This window comes from Pogona vitticeps, chromosome 4, assembly GCF_051106095.1.
Source record: "Pogona vitticeps strain Pit_001003342236 chromosome 4, PviZW2.1, whole genome shotgun sequence".
In the NCBI taxonomy this organism is placed as follows: domain Eukaryota; kingdom Metazoa; phylum Chordata; class Lepidosauria; order Squamata; family Agamidae; genus Pogona; species Pogona vitticeps.
Window position 1 is genome coordinate 46,326,841 of NC_135786.1, and position 20,866 is coordinate 46,347,706.

At 38.1% G+C, this 20,866-nt stretch overlaps 1 protein-coding gene across 1 annotated transcript in view; it reads left to right on the forward strand.

Annotated features, from left to right (window-relative positions):
• The first annotated feature begins 733 nt into the window (after positions 1–733).
• Positions 734–20,866, forward strand: part of CD34 (CD34 molecule) — a 42,989-nt gene continuing 22,856 nt past the window's right edge. Inside the window, exon 1 of the mRNA XM_020807558.3 lies at positions 734–3,279. Within this exon, the coding sequence (XP_020663217.3) occupies positions 3,201–3,279 (79 nt within the window). The 5' untranslated portion in view covers positions 734–3,200. The remainder of the gene's footprint in view (positions 3,280–20,866) is intronic.

Consider the following 20,866-nt stretch of genomic DNA (forward strand, 5'->3'; position numbering starts at 1 on the left):
CCAATTATTTTAGAAAAATCTAAACAGATATTTTTTATTGGCAAAATTTGCTTTTCTGTGAATTCATTTGTTAAAAAAATACGAATTTATGGAATCTTCATTTGTCAGTTGCCTAAATATGACTAAGAATATAAGCCACTGAAAAATATTATCATTACAGTGGACCCTCGACCTACGAACGTCCCCACTTATGGACTTTTCGACATATGGACAGCTCTGACTGCAAGGTTCTGCATCGACTTCTGGCCGGAGGTTCAATGTACAGATGGAAAAAGGCAGGGGAAAAGGGTGGGAAATTCAAACCGTTGGTGGCAAAGAGGCTGCTTCTTTGTAGCTCTTTCGCCCCAACAGTTTGGAAAAGGGAGGCTCAGCCTCCTGGGCTTCCACCGCTGCTGCTACTACCGCCAGGAGGCGAGCTGCCAGACTATCCTGGGTGGGCTCAGCCTCCTGGGCTTCCAGCGCCATCAGCCCTTTGGGAGAAGCCGCGTTCTCCCCCGCCGCCTGGCTTCTCCACTGCCGAAACCACCATCAGGGCAGCCCTTTGGGAGAAGCCAGGTGGTGGGGAAGAAAGGCAGGAGCCGATCCGGCCTTTCTCCCCCACCGCCTGGCTTCTCCCAAGGGGCTGCGCCCAATGGTGCTTTCAGCAGTGGAGAAGCCGCATGGTGGGGGAGAAAGGTGGTAGCAGAGGTTAGAGTCCAGGAGGCCTCCTGGCAGCAGCGGGCACGGCGGTGGAGGTAAGGTGCTGCTTTTTGCTTTTTTAAAAACTTTTTTTGTCTTTCGCAGGGTGGGATTGGGCTGGTGGGGTTATGTTTGTGTTTGTTTTGTTTTTTTGCAGCCCCAGGGGCTTGCTGTGTTTTATTTTTATTTTGGGGAGGTATTTTTTTTTCTTGGACCGGAATGGATTAATGGGTTTTCAATGCAATCCTATGGGAAATGGATCCTCAACCTATGGACTTTTTGACCTGCGGCCACCGTTCCAATATATTATAAAACTCTGCTCATTTGTTTAAGATTACCATGTTACCAACCCAGTTATTCCCTGCAGGTATGGAAGCTTCCTTAGTCAACAAGCATAAACTAACTCATTCTGATGAATGGCTAGGTCGGCATCTTCAGTGGAATGTGCACATGGAACTTTTTTATTGAATGACCTCTGTGACCATGTCTATCAAAGCAAGAGAGACAGACTGACAGGCAGACAGTATCCCTGCACTTCCTTTTAATCAAATATAATTGCCCTCCCAGGACCCGAAATGAAGACGTGAGACAGTGATATGGATTAAATATGGGCCACACTTATTAAATCAGTTCTGATTATAGATATAGTTGGCCTCATCAAATGAGGGGGGCCTGCAGTAGTGCGGAGAAAGAAATGCAGGGCATCCACGATACCCTTATCAGTCAATGGGTGAGTCCCAGGTCCCAGGTTCCAGCAGTCTTGACGACAGCAGGAACCTGGCCAGCCTCTAATAAACACCCCAGACCTCGAGCCATCTTTATTTGATGACTGTTGGTCCGAAAGTGGCCCAGCGCATCTTCCCGCTGCCGGCCCTGTAATTGCACAATCCACAGAGCTGGGAGGTTGGATGCGCTGTTGGCTTACCATAATTATCAAAGGGACACACTGAGACAACCAGTTTTTTCCCGCACTACCCGCCAGTGTGACCAAAAATAACCACCAAACAAAAGCCAACAACCCTTCTCCAGTGTGGGATAGGCGAAAAATCCCTCCATCTAATAGCCAATCAGGATAGAGGTCAAAAGTTCCTATCCGGCCCCACAGCTGCGACCAAAATCACACTAGAAAGAGGACGGGCGAGTGGGTGTCCAAAGAAGAAAGAGGACGCGTCGGGGGCGCGTGTTCCTTTAAATAATCCCTTGCCCCCTCCTTCTTTTACATGTGACCAGAGCTTGCCTCGCGTCCTCTGGATCTGAGGAGGGCAAACCTGGTCCTACAGTTCAAGGACATTGAAACATCCTTCCTGCAGCCAGAACCTATGCACAGTATGAGTACAAAACACCTTTACACTGAAACAGGGAGTTGCAGTACAAGATGGAAAAAGATGGGCTCCCAACTGTTAAAGCCCACACACACAACAAAAGAAAATTTTTTTCCAACCCTATTTACCTTCATATCTGTTGTCCTAACAGAAGCCTTAAAGAAACATAACGATTTTCACAACAGCCAGAACCTTGAGGACTAGTGACCCTAATAAAATCATAGGTATGATTGAAATAACAAATAACTTGCTTCTTAACACCCCAAATCAGCTGCTCCACTGCAGCTATGGTATAGTTGGCCAGCCCTATGGGTTTAGAGTTAAACTGTATCCTACCCAGATCCAGAAATACTTCTCAAGCCAAACTGACCAGCCCTTTAATTTATTTAAGGTTATGAAGACTACAGGACAGTCTGTTGTATAAGAAACTGTTACCTGCTTTGAACCACAAATAAACAGCACTCATTTCATTGATCTTATAAATACCTCTTCTTTTTTTCTTGTAGGTTACTGATTTAAAATGCTGGTCTTAAATTTCAGGTTGTTTCCAGCTGCAAACAGTCACAGCATGTCTCCTGGGTTATTCTTATATTATTCCACATGAAATGCCTTTGCTCCCCCTCCCTTGCTGTTACTGTTGTACTGGGAGCCAGGACTGGAATGCTGGTGGAACAGTGTAACTTTTTTTTTTTACTAGCCCAGTCCTCTAATGATTTGTGGGTTGTTTTCAGCTTTTGAAACATTGACATGGATCATGCTGCCACTGCATTCCAGAAATACGTAGTTACATTCTGCACATAATACAGGTTTCATATTAGATTACCTGAAGGGTGGAAGTTGTTCTCACATTTTTGCATAATTTTAAAACCTAGGGATGTCCTATTTAAAGCCAGAGAAAACAATTTCCAGGAAAGCGTCAAGCTGATATGATATTGTGAGGGGAAGTTTAACAATGTGATGTTGAGAGATTGCTCAGAACTATATAAAGCTATGAGGTCAGGCTTTAGAAAACTCCACCTCACAATCTTGAGCTACAAGCACATCTTTTGGGAGGGAATCCTATCCCATAATGTACTCACTTCAAAAGGCTTGAGCAAAGAGGAAGCCACGCTGCAGCCTGCCAGCACTGCAGAAGAGCTAAAACTTAAGAGAAACTAAAAGAAACTTTTACTTGTGGGTAGACACAGTTCACAACTGGGAATGATGTTACGGTGGACTTTTAAAACCATGGGAAAAAAGCACCTTTTCTGGACAGCATTCTGTGTGCTAAGCCTGCTGGGTGAGTATTTGCTATGAAACAAATATATAAAAATTGCTGGATGTCTTGCGCACAGGCAGAAAAGAAAGATGCTGTGAATTTAGACTTCCCAGTGCTGTAGTTCTTGGGATATTGAGAGATGTTTTGTCTTTTGTAGCATATGTTTGTTAGAGAGTCTGAAGCTAAGTTTTATGATCTAATGGACATAAAATACATGCACAGCCCCCCTTCCCCCCTCCCCAACTAGGGGTATGTAGAAGTACTGTGCATTCTGCAGCTTTCTATAGCTATATAATTACACTCATGGAGTGGTGAAGTACAGAAGCTTATCAAAGATATTCATTTTATTAATTGCATTGTAATGATCTATACTAGAGACCCCAAAGGATTGTTAGCAATCCTTAGAGGTTCATGTGCATTCATTTTATAATGCAGAAATTCTCAGGCCATGTAACTAAAGGCAAAGTCATTTGATAGCTTTACATTTAAGCAATATAACCTGCTGCTTAAAAACCACTAGCCCTACAATTGCAAGTTTCAACTAACTGGTAATTGTTGCTGCTATCTTTAAAAGATGGCTTATTTGCAAATGATAATACCCAATCAATGTGTGTGTGTTTTCAGAAAAAAATTCTCTACTAAAACCACTGTTTATGTGTTACGTTTCCACAAACTATTTTTGAAACATATAATGAAATGAAAAGTTATGTTGGTACGTCTTAAGTTGCATGTGAAAGCAACATCCAACCTTTGTAAAATAGCCATTCTACTTGAATTTCTCTATAGGCAACAGAGCAGGAGATTGTACCTCCTTCAGATAATTCATTGTTGTGTTTCTGTCTTTTCATATCGAGTGCATTTTTTAGCACTCCTCATAGTACCATGTTTACACTTCTCTGAAGCTGATACGGCATGGCATATTTATTTATTTTGTAGCATTGCATTGGCTCCTCTTAGTACTAAGTCCTAAAGACTTAAGATTTTGCACTCTTCCTTACAATTAAGTCAAAGTTCACAGTGCATTTTTATTCGCCACCTATATATCACATAAGAAGAATATGTGTTCACCTCCACTTTTTCAGGAAAATATAGTACCCTTATTGGAAATCTGAGAAGCTGGTGTATATCCACACATATTGTTTGGACATTCATGATGAGGTTTTATGCTTTACATTTACAAGTGACTAATTGCACCTGTAGCATCTACAAGTATCAATCAATTCTTCTAAGAAAAAAAATGTCCAGAACAGTGTTGAACTTTCTTGAGTTTTTTCATGGCTATAAGGAGACTTGCCCTCTTGTATATGCATATCAGTTGATAAATCAAGTAACTTATGATTTGAGCAGAGGTGCAATGAAAACTAATTCAGGTCCATTGCTTTAACATAAGCAGCATTATGCTCTCAAGATAGTACAGTACTTGACTTTCTGCTACCCCAAAAGGAAATACATAAGGTGGAAAGGCACATATACTATCCCAGTGACGGGTTATACTGGCTTGTGTTTAAACTGGTCTATAATACTGTAAATAAAAAAATCAAATGTACTTTTTTCTAAATTATGTGAAAAAATCTTTGCAGCTGACATTCTAATTCTCAAAAAATGCTGTAACTACATAGTATTGTGGGTTTGTTTTCTATTTCTCCACAATGTGTGGAATTACTGCTATATAATATCTCAAGTGCTGTACTGAACTATATTGGACCCTTTTGAAAAGTATCCTGTTATTCGAAGAGCAAATTAACTTTTATATTCTCTAAACATTACCCCAGTTTATAGGCTTCGTACCTGAGGGAGTAAGACTTGGAAACAGATTTACAAGTAGATGATTCTGGGACACCTAGACATTCAGTTGCACTGTATTATAATTTTCATTCGTACTCAAAGGCTGAATGCATCTCCTGATGGGCATGAAAGGATGCATCCCTAGTCACTAAGTACATGTAGCATAAAGCGGTATTGGGGCCAACATAGAATCCCTGTAACTGGTGTATTTTTTATCATTAGAAGATGTATACAGAGTTCTGTTCTGGCCTCCTGTCTACACCTGGCAACCATTTTCAAGAATATTATTTTACACCCGTGTCTTGTGTTCTCCAACTATGTTAATAATAGTTTACTTTCTTAGACATGTTGTCTGAAAATATGTGCATGACAAGACAAGCACTATGTTTTAGCTGAAGCAGTGATGGAATGCAGACACACAATGTTTCCATTCTTAGTGTTTAGTTTCAACCTTATTAATAAGATTAAATATGCATATTTGAAGGGTGGGTTGTTTTGAGTGATTACTAAAGCCAGTAATTACTCAGCCTTGGGCTGTGAACATCCCAGGTCTCCCCTAACTAAAGCAATGAAAAATCAACTAGATAACTGACTGAATGTTTTATCAGAAGAATATACTTGCAAGCTAACCACATCCCTAAAATCTCCACCATCTGGGAGAGTGCATTTCTGAGAAAGATGCAAACAGAAACAGAGATGGTTTAGAGTTAGCTCAGTTGTATAAAGTTAGAGAATATGGGGACCTCCACATATTAAACTCCCATCAGGCCTATTTAGAATACTTAGTGAAGGAGTATGGCAGCTGCAATCCAGCAACATCTCATGTTCCCCATTTATAACCCTGAACTGGTGTGTCTTGCTGCCCATTTCATTTGGAGGTAGAAATGAGAGGTGGCACCTTAGTTTTTAGGTATTTTTTTTTAATAATTCAGAATCAAGCATATGGGGAATTAGGACTGTACTACTGGAGGTAACCCTGTGGATAAAACACAATAGGAACGGGATTTACCTTTTGTAAGGCCTTCCACTCCCATAATTAGATGAGACTTCAACAGGCTGAACTATGAAATGGAAAGGCCTTAAACCTTGACAGAACAGCCCTCTGACCAGTTCCCATAGCACTTCTCCATTGAATGGGAAGAAAAGTGTCCTGTTGCATTGTGAGACTTGTGTGGATTCCCTGTAATTTGCAATGGTACATGGGAAGGCAAGTTCCAATGGGGCTACCTTGGTATTCTCACTAAATTATGGGAGTGGACGTCCTCAAGATACACAAGTTCTACCACTACAACTCATTTTACATTGTACAGTATTTTAAATGAGATTTTGTTGAAACGGTGATCAGCTTGGCAGTATTTTTAGACTTGTACCAAATTCCAGTATGAACGTCTAAAATTTGCTCTCAAAATTACACATGCCATGGCTATACTTGAGTTTGGGTAGGGTAAACAAGCAGAGCACAAAAAAGAATTGTGTCTCTCCACACGTGCAGTGGACATGCATTTGGGAACTGCTCCCAACTCTAACATACATTGTATTAGCATATTATCTGCATGTCTACAGTTCATTCACCATATATGTTGACCATATCAACTAAAAATTCATGAAGAACCTTTTTGGTTTTTCACTGACTTGTGCCCCTGGGTTTTAATTTGCATTCATCTTCTACAATCAGATTCACTAAGTGCTCTATTGATCTGATTCTGCTAGATTCTGGAAGATGTATAGTATACAGTGAGACACTAAAATTATAAGCTGCTACTAAATCGAATGAGAATATAGCTTTTTTATGGGTGTCACTCCCCCAGTTGTCATGTGCATGCCTTCAAGAACAAGGGTGTATTGAAAGCATTTCATTTCAGGCAAATTTCAAAGATGACATTATAAAACAGGCTATATGTGCTATATAAAACATTATTAGAATGCCGAGAGATTAATTAAGAGATATGTTTGACTTAGGCCTGAAATCATGGAGGACTAAATGGCTGCTGGGGATGGAGTGTGCATGCAAGTCTCATCTGCCGCATTCCCACGCCAGGAGTCAGCCAGACCTTTGCCCATTTCATGCATTCAACTACATACACTTATAGTGCTATCATAATTGCGAACCTTGTCTCATCATGGATTAGCTAAATATCCTTGCTGGCTCATATGCAGATTAACATATTAAACACATGAAATTCTTGCTGCCCTTCTGGTGTGCTGGCAACCAAGGGACAGTGTTTTACATACATGATCACATGAAAGCATCCTGTGATTATCTTGACTGCTGCCATTGGTGTTGTCAGCAATTGCTCTAGACCTGAAGCTAACTTCCCCCTTGACGCCTTGTATCAGGAGACTGGTCTCAGAAATCCTGACAAAATATTTACTGAAAACATACATGGTTGGGACAAACACAACTGCTTTGTGCTTTTGAAATGCAGAAAGTGTTTGAATATATTTACAAAATTGTATACTAATTCCTTGGAGATGCATGGCAAAATGGATCTCAATTTCACTCTATTACTTTCTTTAAAGCAAACTTTTTTTGTACTCTTTTGACTGCTTCTGCAACCTTTCATTGCCCTCCAAACATCTCCCTTCCCCACTTGTTTTTGCGGGGGGGGGACAATTTTACTTTTTTAAAAAATCATAACTTGAAAACCCAAACTTCCTGAGATTTGGTACAGAGCAAGAGCAGACTGTCTGCTATGTCTCTGACAAATTTGGTGCTAATGCTGTTACTGATAAGCTGGTTCCATGCATGGGCCATATATAAGAAAGTCACAGTTTTATCCTTTTAGAAAGGCCTTTGTTGAAGATCAGTGTTTTAGCACCTGCAGCCTGGATCCCTTCTAAATAAGAAAGGGGTGGGGCCAATAATTCTCTTTCAAGATAAGCAGAGATTAGACTTTTTAATTTATTAGATCCGATTTAAATTTCAAGAAAAAAAGTTGCTTGCTTCTGCACTAGAGGAGGAGGGTAGAGAAAGAGTTTTACTTTTAAAAAAATCATAACTCAAAAAACTTTTGCCCAAACTTCCACAGAAGAAGGATAGACTGTCTGCTACATCTGTGGCAAATTTAGTCTGATTTCAAGATTATAATTTTTTGTAATTTTTTTGTTTGGGCTGTCCCATTTTTAGAATTGCCTTGTAGATTTGCTCTGCTGCATTATAACATTCCTGCAGGTATCATTTAAACATGCTTTGGATGCACCTTTAAATACATAATATATGAGTGCAATATATATAGTACATGGCCCTTACCCAGTAGCTATGATTACCTACAGCCTGCTGATGAGAGTAAGCTTAGTAACATACATCTTTGTCATTGCACCTCTAAAGGATGCTTCAACACAAGAAATCTGCTGTAAAGAAACAACACTAGTGTAAGTAAAAGCATACAAACTATGCATAGTCAATAAAATCCAACATCACATTACCTAATCTTAAATGAAATATAATTTTAAACAACACTGTCCTAATATTATTTGAATTACATTCAATCCCTCCCTCTAGGATCAGGTTTCAAAGTTTGCAAAAGTCTGCATATAACAAAAAACAGATTTTTTCATATATGTAATATCTTGGCAGAAAGATAAACTATTGATGTAGCAGGCTAACAGCCAAAGCAAAAAATCTCTTCTACGAGTTGTGTCCAAGAAGGCTTGAGTGTCTATTAGGTGTGTGTGCTTGTTGCTCAACAGTGTGATGTAATGCTTTAAGTTGTCATTCTCTCTCCTTCCCACATTCTCTTCGCCCTTTTCTTCACATCCTTCGTGACTGCAGAAGTCCACACCCTTATCCTGTCTGGGGCCATGTGGAAAAGGAAAAGGGGTATGGGAGGGGGAAAGAGCATGGTTTTATCAGATATTTCCAGAGGGAAGGGGACTCCACCCTTTTGAATTCCTGCCACATGGCTACAGAAAAGCAGAGCTAAAGATTCAGGAGTAATGTAGGTCAAAGTCCACAAAGGTGCTGCTTGTTTCACCTGCTATATTATTTCCCATTTCATAGGTGTTCTGAATTGAAATTGTACAGAGCTTGAAAATTTAGTTTTGAAAAGTACTGTAATTATTTACAACTATAATACCAAGATTCAAAAAGTAGTTCAATTATCGACAATGGTCAATAATTTTGAAAAAGAAACTTTCCTTTCCTGTTTCTCAAAGTAGCCAAAATGGGAAAATTTAGTTACTTTTAAAAATGCTTGAACAGTATGAGCTGTTGAACTACGGTGTTATTATTTCTTGAGCTTTTAGTGTGCCTACACGTCTGTAACTGTAGAGGTAATTTTGAACATTACTGTTACACAATAAAACAAGAGAATCTATCCCTCATTAAGTTCAAGTTGCATTGTAACTTAATTATATCTTTGATATAAATTAGTTAATTAGAAGTAACTACATTACAACTAGCTACTTTTACATTTAGTCATGTAAATAATGGAGCTGCTTGAATACCTCCCCCAGCTACAATATTTTTTTTCCTGTAGACATATTTAGAAGAGGAAGATTGGAAATTTTTAAGTGTGGGCATGGCAATCTGGGAACATTTGTGACATTAATAACTAGCCAATTCCTTGGGTGCAGATAGGTAGAGAATGGGACACTCAACCCTGTAGAAACCAAAAAAAAAATGCAAAATTTCACCTGGTCTAAGTTAATTTTTCTTTAGGTGCACATAATTAAATCTGTTTGTTTCATTAGATATTGATATCCACCTCCTTATCATTACCTCAAGAGGCTGATGGTTAGTATGAGATGCAATGGTAATTTCGAATTATTATTTATTTACAAAACATAAATATTTAAGTACTGTACACAGCTTTAAAAAGCAAACAGCTTTATTAAGAGGCAATAATAGCTCTTATTATTTATGTGGCATTTTACATCCTTCAGGGTGTTGTACATGCATTGTCTCTTGCAGCACCTCTGAAGGTAATCTGTTACTCAGATGTCCATCATAGTGCCCATATGATGTACTTGTGCAGAAGATTGTAAAGGTAAACTGCACACATCTGTGCACGTTAGAATATTTCAGCATTGTCTGTTATTTTTATTAACACATGGAGATTTCAAAATCATTTAAAAAGGGAGACCTATCTCTGTTTACCAGGGAGTAACCCCACCACTGCCCATAATGAGATTTACACTTGAACAGACATAAATAGGATTGTACCGTTGGCCACTAAGAATTCTATATTATCCTCCAAGGGAATATTTTAAAAAGTGAACTAATGGTTTATGGGACAAAAAAGCTAAATATACAAAGCCTTAAGGCTTGCAATTTCACTAAGCGAAGGTAAAAGGCTTTCCATTTCTCTGGAGACAGTTATCGGTCTAAGCAGCTAATGATGCAGAATTTCCTTTTGGTTATGGGAGAACAAATCACTTTTAAGATGTACTTATGTCACATGGGGATTATTTGGTTTTATTTGGAACAAATAGTTCTGTCAGGTAATTGTTTATCTTTGGAAAGCCAGCAACAATCAGTATTCTAGATGAATGATATTTGGCCATTGTTTGAAGAATGCAAATAATATTTAAATTGGCAGCACATTGTCTCATTCCTCTCCTCTCTCCTACAGCTAATTGATTTGAATAAGTGTGTTTTTAATACATTCTCCCATGAACTGAGTACCCCAGACGTCAGCTGCATTATGCTTATTGTTTCCACTTGGCTTCAGTGACATCGTGCAAAGCCAGTGCTAATAAATTCGTGCTGAAGTTCCAAAACAAATGAAAACGAGCTGTTCAGAAAGTTATGTAGATGAAGAAAAGCACAGTGCAGGATAATGTCAATGTTCGGTGTTCAAGGGCAGTAATGCAGTAGAAACAGTGCTTGCAGGGTCTAATTCACAGGAACTGCCAGGGACTATGACATAATCTGCCACGTCTTCTTTTTAACTCTAAATTCATCAAATCCGTAAAGTAGTTGAACGGTGAATGAATTTTCCCAGGAACTGTATATTGTGTAAAGAAAGCCTGGATGTAACTTAACATATTTGAGCAGGGGGGCAGTGGTTGGTCCAGAATGGACAACTAAGAATGGACAACATGGCTACTTCTTTGGAAAGTAAATTCAGCTGGAACATGTTAGCCCAATTTGTGGCGGGACAATTATTACGTGTACTATACAGTGCCATCACTGTATAAGGTCCTCTTCACAGTTTTATAAACAAAAGAGCTTTGTGTCCTGAAAGAAATTCTGATGACAAATTGAGCAGCTGCTCCCATTATTAGTAATACGGATGACCAGTATGTGACAAGTATTATGTAGAAATGTATACATCTCTGTGAAAAGGACTTGCAGTCTTTAGTTGACCAACTTAACGCTATAGGGTTTGTGAATGTCAATGCTGCAGGTCAGGTTCAATCGAAAAAATTTTCAGTGCAGTAAAACAAACAAGAAAGCTGTAAGAACTGCAGTTACTTTGCATTCATCTGATAGGTAAAGGTAAAGATTCCCCTTGACATTTAGTCCAGTCATGACCTAGGGCACGGTGCTCATCCTCATTTCCAAGCCATAGAGCCAGCATTTGTCCAAAGACAGTTTCCATGGTCACATGGCCAGCACAACTAGATGCGGAACACTGTTACCTTCCCACCAAGGTGGTACCTATTTATCTACTCACATTTACATCCTTTCGAACTGCTAGGTTGGCAAGAGCTGAGACAAGTGACTCTTCTGACTCTGCAGCACAGAAGCTTCTGCAGTTTAGCCCACAGCACCACCACATCCCTATATTCATCTGATAGATGGTAGTAAAATCATATACAGTGGTGCCCCGCTTGACGACGATAATCCGTTCCAGCAAAATCGCTGTAGAGCAAAATCATCGTCAAGCAAAATAAAATACCCCATTGAAATGCATTGAAAACCAGTTCAATGTGTTCCAGTGGGGGAAATACCTGCTCGTTTTGAGAAGATCGTCCATAGGGTGGCCATTTTCCGATGCCTGTATAGCGAGCAATCAGTCCTGAAAACAGCGGGGAACCATTTTGCACAGCAGGTGGCCATTTTGAAAACCCGATGATCAGCTGTTTTTGATTGTCGTAATGCGAAAAACCAGTTCCCGAAGCAGGGAACCGATCGTTGTCAAACGAAAATCGCCCATAGAATCATCCTTTTGCGATCGCAATAGCGATCGCAAAAACATCATCGTCAAGCGATTTTGTTGTATAATGAGGTAATTGTCAAGTGGGGCACCACTGTACTCAATTTTCTAATATCATTTCATTTCATATTTGAATTGTGGATGTGATACGCTTAAGAAATAGAAAATGATTCATTCAGTGTAGTTACTTTTCTGTAGCGGAATTACTCTCTAAACCCCAATGAGGAAAACAATGGCTCATTATATATACAGTGGTGCCTCGACGTACGAAGTTAATCCGTTCCAGAATGGTGTTCGTAAGTCGAATCAGCATTTCCCATAGGAATGTTTTGAAAACTGATTAATCCATTTAATGGCTGTTTGTTCTTATGTCGAGGCACTGTTCTTAAGTTGAAGCATTTGTTCCCATAGGAACTAATGCAAACCCGGTTAATCCGTCCTCTACCACTAGGGGGAGAATTTTTTTAAAAAAACTTAAGGTTTAAAAAAGGGCAGGAAAGGAGGGAGGAAACAAATACCTTTTAAACAAAACACCTTTAAAACCAAGCAGCTTTAAACAAAACCAAGCAGCTTTTAAACCAATTTTTGCATTTTAAAATTACACTATCAGGTAGTACCAGGCAGTCCAAAGTCCATTTCCCACTTTTTTGCGGGGGTTTTTTGTTCGTAAGTTGAAGCTCCGTTTGCAAGTCGAAGTAAAATTTTGTGACCGGAGCTGTTCATAGGGCAAATTGTTCATAGATAGGGGCGTTCGTAAGTCGAGGCACCACTGTAGTAAAAAATATCTTAAATGCTATAGGAAGATTACCAAATACAATTGTATAATTATGTATCTCCAGGCAGAAGGTCTCCAAAACGATTAACAAAATTCTTTCTGACCCAAGACAATGGTCTAACAATGGAATTCTTTCTGATTTGGCATATATCATTAGATAATGGATTAAATGACAAGTCTACTTAAATAAACATTCTGAAAGACTTCATATTGAGGTCAATTTTTTAAATTATTTTCCAAAACAAATACATCAAAACAAAACAGTACAAAATACTGACTAACAATCTAAAACCCAGTGCACCCCCACACCCATGGGACCCTTTGGAGTAATTATTTTATTACAAACCTCTTTTCCAAAATTGTATTGATTGTATTGATCTACCCAAATACCATAAAATATCCAAACTTATTTCCCCTCTTTTCATCTTTAGTTCATTTGACGCAATGTCCCATACTTCATTATACCAAACTACGAATTTGATATCATGTTTGTCTTTCCAGTATCTCAGTATTAATAATCTAGCACTTGTCATAAAATTAGAAATCAATTCCTTTGAGTAATAATCAAGTTCTATCTTATCAAAAATAGACAGCAAAGCAATTTTTGAGTTAAATTCTTCTTTTCCAAATATATCACATATTTCTTTAAAAATCAATTTCCAAAATTTCTGAATCAATTTACACTCCCACCACATATGATAATACGTGCCAATTTCTTCATCACATTTCCAACAGGCCTTAGAATAGTCTGAATTTAGTATGTTTAATTTAACTGGAGTCATGTACCACCTTAAACTAATTTTTTAAAAAATTCTCCTTTATTCTTACCGATATTAATCTTAGAACTCTCATCTTCCAAATTTTTATCCAATCCTCTGTTCTAATTTCTGTCTTTAAATCATATTCCCAAATTGATTTTAATCCTTCTATTTCAATCTCATTTTCCTCCTGATCCATAATTAGGTTATAAATTTTACTTACTACTCCCTTCTTCAAAACATTCTTCTGCATGTCTTCATGTGATGATAGAAATTGTTCATACTTAGTACATTCTCTACATTTGCCATTAATCCTCAACCATTCACTAGTCCATCTGTCTAATTGGATATAATACCATGATAATTTATTAGTTTGAAATTTAGCTTTAATCTGATCCTTCGAACTCATTTTAACCATCCAGTCCTTCAGTCTGGCAACCTTTTTATCCTTAAACAAATCAACAAAGCCCTTCAAGTTTGCTGGGAAATGTTCTATTACAGTCACTAATTTCAGTGTTGAAGTAAAAGGACAAAGCTTCTTTTTATATCTGTTCCACACATTTAACATGTTTCTTAAAAGGTTTATTATATTTCTGATTTATTATATTTCTTTTTACTGCATTGAAGAAGTATTTTTCAATATTTCCATGTATTTCTGAAGATTCCATATCCCACCAAAATTAATCTTCTTTCGTTATATATAATATCTCCAATAAATCTTAGTTGATTCGCTACATATTTTTTTTATTGTGAATACTTAAACCTCCACTTTTTTGCATCTTATACCAATATCTTTTATTTATGCTTGATTGTTTTACCTTTATTACAAAACCCATTAATTAGTCCCTGCCAAAACTTAAAATCATCATCTTCTAATTGTATCGGGAGCATCCTAAATAGAACTGTTATTCTTGGTAATATTTTCATCTTTACCATAGTGATTCTCCCAAACCATGAAAGATTCAATTTAGAGTACTCCTGGAATTTATCTTAAAATCGCTTCTTAATTTATTAAAATTTTGCTCCTTTAATTTTTGAGTCACTTTGACTATATTCATACTTGTATTTAATATAACTACACATTTTAAAACCATATTTATTTACAAACTTTTCTCGTTCATACAGTATTTGTTGTGATTAAACATCATTACTTGTGTTTTTTCCAGTTAAGGTCAAATTTTTAAATGCAGCTTGATTTCTTAAAAAAAAAAACCAAATTGAATTGTGTAGTTTAATTCATAGATGGAGAAAATGGAGAATTAAGAATGATTGTGAGTTCATTAACCCTCTACTGATTGAAAGAAGCAGATCCCCACTGGGGAAGGATTCTCTTCCCTTTTTAGCAAAATCAGGAATACATTCTACAGATCCTACTTTAGCCACTACCTCACAAGACTTTGTGTTTAAAGTCCTACTACATACACAATTTACCTATAAATTGGCTTATAAAACTGCCCTTCAGGCACCTAGAGACACCAAAATGACAGAGAAGTTTCCCATGACTCTCCTCTACAATATCTCCCTGTTTGGTGAAGACTGGGTTATACCAAGCCAGGTGCTAAAGGGCGCTTTCCTAGGTTACCCACTTGGTGAGTATATAACTTAGGTGTCTGAAACCTAATCTTCACCTAACTTGGAGGGATTGTAAAGGAGAGTCAGCAGAAATTTTTCTTTGATTTTGGTGTCCCAAGGTGCCCGGGGGAAACTTTCCGGGGGGTGGCACTTTGTTCATTCATTGACTTTGATAAATCATAAATCAAAATGAATCATCATTTTCCTGATTCACACCCATATCTAGTACTGAAGGCTGGATACTCCTCTTGCAACTGTGCTATCTGAGTTACAAGGTTATGCTGATCTAAAACTACACTAGTTGTCATAGGTTTCATACAAACAAAAAGATCAGACTAGCCATTTTCAGAGTCTTACAGTCTCCTGCTGCAGTAATTGCACCCTAAAGGAAACATGGCAGCTGTCCTTGAAGCAAGTCCTCTGATCAATTACATGTATTATTTTTGCTGGAGGAAGGACAGCCGCCTATGAGCAATGATGGCTATTGTGCAGGTTTATTTGCTTTGATCATGTAACACATGATAATATTATTTTTTAGGGTGCAACTATGTAAAATGGCAAGATATCCATGTTCTAATCTCTCATCTTCTTTTAAAAAGCACAAATGCATCTGTAGGTGGATCTGATTCCACCTGGGCCCATTACGCTGGGGAAGGTTAATACTTTGTGCTCTGTATATTTCCAAATTTGAATCACTTCACCTCCTAAACTTCTGTTTGCCCCATGCGGAAATGTTTACTTATATTGATGTGATTTATCCTATAGAGTAACTAGCACTTCAGAGGAGCTATTTGAACTATGAAATGGTTCAAAGAGTAAACAATAGACTTCATTTCCAAATACACTGGCTTTACTATGTCTTGAGAAGTTGGCATGACTTAATTTACTCTTTAAACAATTGCAGAAGACCTAATCCATGCCACTGTTTCATCTAGTGTGGCCCAGAATATCTGCCCTTAAGGTCCTGGAATTTTGTGTGGTGCTTTTCCAACAATACATTTCCATTTGTTCAATAGCTGCAGCATAACAACAGTGCACCACAAAAAGTTATATTCCCATTTCTCAAGATATAGATGATTTAATCACTCTTGTATGATGCTTTCATTTATGTTTTTAACCTCTTCTTTGTGGAGATAGACAAAAAGAATTGGTAGGAATCAATGAAAGTAAAAGGGCAATCAGACAGGTGTATAGCATGCTATTTGGTTCACTTTTGATGCGGTTTAGTTTGCCCTATTTTCTAGTGACCAGATGTGTTTTCAATAAGAGTGATCCATCCTGCCCCTTTTACAAACTGTCCCACTCTTTTCTGGGACAGCTCTAGGGTTGCAATTTATTTGTGTGATTGGCAGTACTCCTGATTATCTTGTTTTGTAGTCCATATGGTTGGTTAATTTGCAGCCAGACAGAGTAGGGTTATCTGAGGTGACAACTCTGTGATCTGTCCAGTGGTTTGTGATATTAAAAGTGAGAATGGGGGAAAAACCCTCCTAGGTTTCCATATATTTTTTTTAAAAAAGGGATTCTCTGAGTGATGCAGTGCAATTCTAATACAATTGAGGTGTTTTTCAGAACAATATGTGCAATATGCACAGCATATTGTAGTATAACACACCAGCTAGGTTGGTATAACAGTACCAACTAGGTCGATGCATTACTGTAGCACTACTTAACTTTATTTAACGAAAAAGCAAGGGAAGTCCAAGTGGCCCAAAGAATGTAGGCCATGAAAAAAGGTGGGTTGAGTGTGTGTTTCTCAATATTCAAAAGGGGAACAAACTGGATCAATCTAATGAGCTGTCTGAATCCTTCTGATACGAGAATAAATGTCTCCAATGTGAATGGAAGGATCGCTCAAGTGAGAGAGAAAGTAGATCACACTAAAGATAAGAGCCTTTTAAGTGCAAACCAGATCACTCCAACTCCCCCATCTGGTCATGCCCAAAGGGGCCTTAAATATGCAGCAATCAAGCATCACAAAGAAGAATGCAGACTGGAAAACATTTTCAGAATGTACTAGATATCAGATTAGCAAAGTACATGGATTAGTACTTATCATACATTCTATATTTCATAGAGCCTTTGAGAGCCAAGGATCCAGTGTGAACTAAGGATCCAGTGAATGCACATACAAGCAACCACGAGACTGTGAGCACTCACATTTTCTCATAAGTGGACACTTAAAGCACGAGTGCATGCAGATTTTTTTTCATTATAACTATGTGTATGTGTATGTATATTCATGCTGTGTTAGTAAAAAATGTGTCTTCAGGACTATACTGTACTGAACATGAATCCATATGAAATAGTTACATGCTGGGTAGTGGCATGTGAGACACCTACCATGCCATTTCAGGCACTTGGCTCTGAATATTTGTCCTAGATTAATTTTAAGATAATCCAGGCTTTTTGGCAGAGGGAGTATATCCTCTTGCAAGACAGAATGTTCTTTTACTAAAGCTGACAGATATCAATAAACAAGCTGCCCAAACACTGGGAAATAATTGATTTCTTATTCTCTTTCTAGCCTTTTGAACTGGAAGGAGAGAGGTTCATATTTAAAATTCCACCCAAAACTGCTTTCCCTTTTAAAATAAAAAGGTAAAGGTAGATAAATTACATTTATGGTAGTGAAAGCCATAATATATATCAGATTATTACTCCTGGAATTGTCATTTTGTTTCTCAGGAATCCAAGGGTAGCTTTGGAAGAGCATGCAATGGAAGATGTAAAAATTATTTACTTGGTCCCTAAGATCTTAATGTAACCACCTCTGAGGGAAATTTATCTCCACTTTAAAAGAAACAGTAGCAAAATATAGAAGGCTTATTTAAGAACAGTTGTTCTTAATAACAGTAGGATTTGTTTTAGCCTCAATATTAGTAAGTTCCTAAAATGGGAGTGGCCAGATGGGGGCATATTGCACTCCTCCCCCCAAGACCACACAAGGAGCTGTACCTTTCTTTCACTGCCACAAACATACTATCTCTATGCTGCTAATGTTTTAGCCACAATTGATGATAAATACCTAATGATTCAGTTAGAAAACATGGTAGATACAGAGTGTGATTCTCTACTTCTGGGGATAAGGGGTGTGTTCCCTGTACACCATGTTTCTCAGTAGAATTGCTGGCATTTTTATAGCAATGGTAGAAACTTTAGTAGAAGGGGCCAAGGGCATGAGTGTAGTCTGGTGGCTGTGTGATGCCCACCCATCATAAAATGGAAAGCGAAATTGTTGTTGTTATTGTTGTTGTCGTTATTGTTGTGTGCCAACATAAGACTCCTTATGGTGACCCTATGAATGAGCAAGCTGGGTACTCATTTTACTGACCTCAGAAGGATAGAAGGCTGAGTCAACCTTGAGCCAGCAATCTGGGATTGAACCCCAGGTCATGAGCACAGTTTGGGCTGCAGTACAATAGTTTGACCACTGCACCACGAGGTTCCTAACATTAAAAATGGTACATAGTACCAATGAAGCAAACATTATAGTTGTATAGTTCTTTTGTAGTAATGATTTTCATGTTCGACTGCAGTCCTGTGTTGGCACTTTCTTCTTACACTTTCATTTCAGGTAATTGCTGTACTATTAACATGGTGTTGTTCACATATCTTAAATTACGAATGTTTCTTCCACCAATTTTCACTCCTCCTTCATTTGAATCAAATCTTGATTTTCATATGACATGTTCCGAGTGCAGATTGAACAGATAAGGGGATAAAATGCACCCTTGTCTAACACCTTTGCCTCCATCTTCTGTGCTAACAGTAGCTTCTTGCCCACAGTACAAGTTGTGTATCAGGACTATCAAGTTCTAAGACACATTCATTTCTTTCAGAACAACTCATAGTTTCTCACAATCTCACATAGTCAAAGGCTTTGTTGTAGTTTATAAAGCATAGACTGATCTTCTAAAAGCAAATTAGTTTTCAAAACAACCTGTTTAATTTATATATTGAAAGTATAACTATTAAGTGTATTTTAGATTAATTTAAAATACTGTGGTGCATTGCATCAATTCCTGTTCTGTTAGATTGTTGCTACTGTCATTAAGGGAAATTCTGCTTCTAAATATGTGAATGATTGAAATTATGAATTTCTTCATAGATACTACTTTGAGCATTACAAGTACAATCTAGGGACCAGACTACATATTCTCTGGGAGACTACATCACCTAACATTTCTTTTTTCACAAAATGTATCCAAGGATGCAGTCAACTTGACTGGATGAGAACTGCATTAGAGAAAGTGTTTAACCATGCTCCTCTTGGCCAGTTTTCCAATCGAAAAGCATCCCCCAGATGCTATTTGTCAATATAGGTACTAGATAAAACACATTAGGGAGAGAAGAAAAGGGTTTTGTTTTTAAAGTACAACAGAAAAATTAGTCAAAATAAGTCATTTTTAAATTATCTAGAATGTTTGTTTGTTTGTTTAATAACATGATAAAAGGTAAGTGATCCACATGGTTATGGAAGAGCATTGTTTGATGTGCTTTATATTTTCTATATCCTTCACTTCTCATCACTGTAATCATGCTTCAATTGTTTCTATGGGGGATGTTCTATCTTTGCTTCCCCACCTCTCCATAGGGGTCTCTGAGATCTCTGTACATGGCCACCATCATTCTTTCTTTCATTCTTGGTTTCCTTCTCTTCAAGAACACACATGCTCTAAAGCAGAACATTCTCTCCCTCCTCAGAGTGTTTATCTTCAGGTACTACTCTTAATTCTGCATTGGTGGTACTTTTTTGCCTCAGGTTCCATACAAGCAGCGATGAACTGGATGAACTGCTACTCGTTCCTTTCACATTCTCCTCTTCTTGTTCCCACACCACTTTCCCCCTCTTTGATCTGATATAAAGCCCCAGTTTCCTCTCTCACTATTCTCTTTCATTTGTTCCTCCCATTCCATCCATTACCAGATCATGTTGCTTCTCCCATTTAGTTCTTGAATTGTTTTGTCCTGATATCTCTCCTCTCCTCATGATAAATTACAAGGGTGAGGACAGCATGCAGCATAGGCAGCTCACAACCTGAGCAGGATGTTGTTTGAGCCCATCTGCTTGGTTGCTGTATTAGCCAGTTGGGTTTTTTCTTTGATTCTAGTTTGCTGCCCATTGCTCTCTGATTCAATCCACTGGTCTGGCTTGATTGCCATTTCCTAGACTCTATAAAAAGTAGAGCTACAATATAAAATATACAGTCAGTTTTGGCCAGCTAGTTTGGAAGAAAAACACCTTTCAGTATGCCCCGAATAAAGACATCTACAGTATAGTCTGACAGGATTTAATAGGTTTATACATAAAAATGATGTAGTACTGTGAATTAATTATGTCTTAGAAAAATCCTTTACACTTATGTATATCAGAATTTGATTCCCTACTGTGCCTCTTGGAAGAAGAAACAGTATGTGTGGCCTTGAGCAGCTGCCCAGTCCCAGAACGCTCCTAGCAATTAACCACTTCTGAGTACTCTGTACCTAGGAAAGCATGGAAGGGATAGCCATGAGTCCGATTCAGCTTGGTGGTATTATTATTAATGTACTTCTGAACTGAGCAGCCTGGGGGTGCTCCTGGACCCCAGTCTAACTCTGGAAGCCCAGGTGGA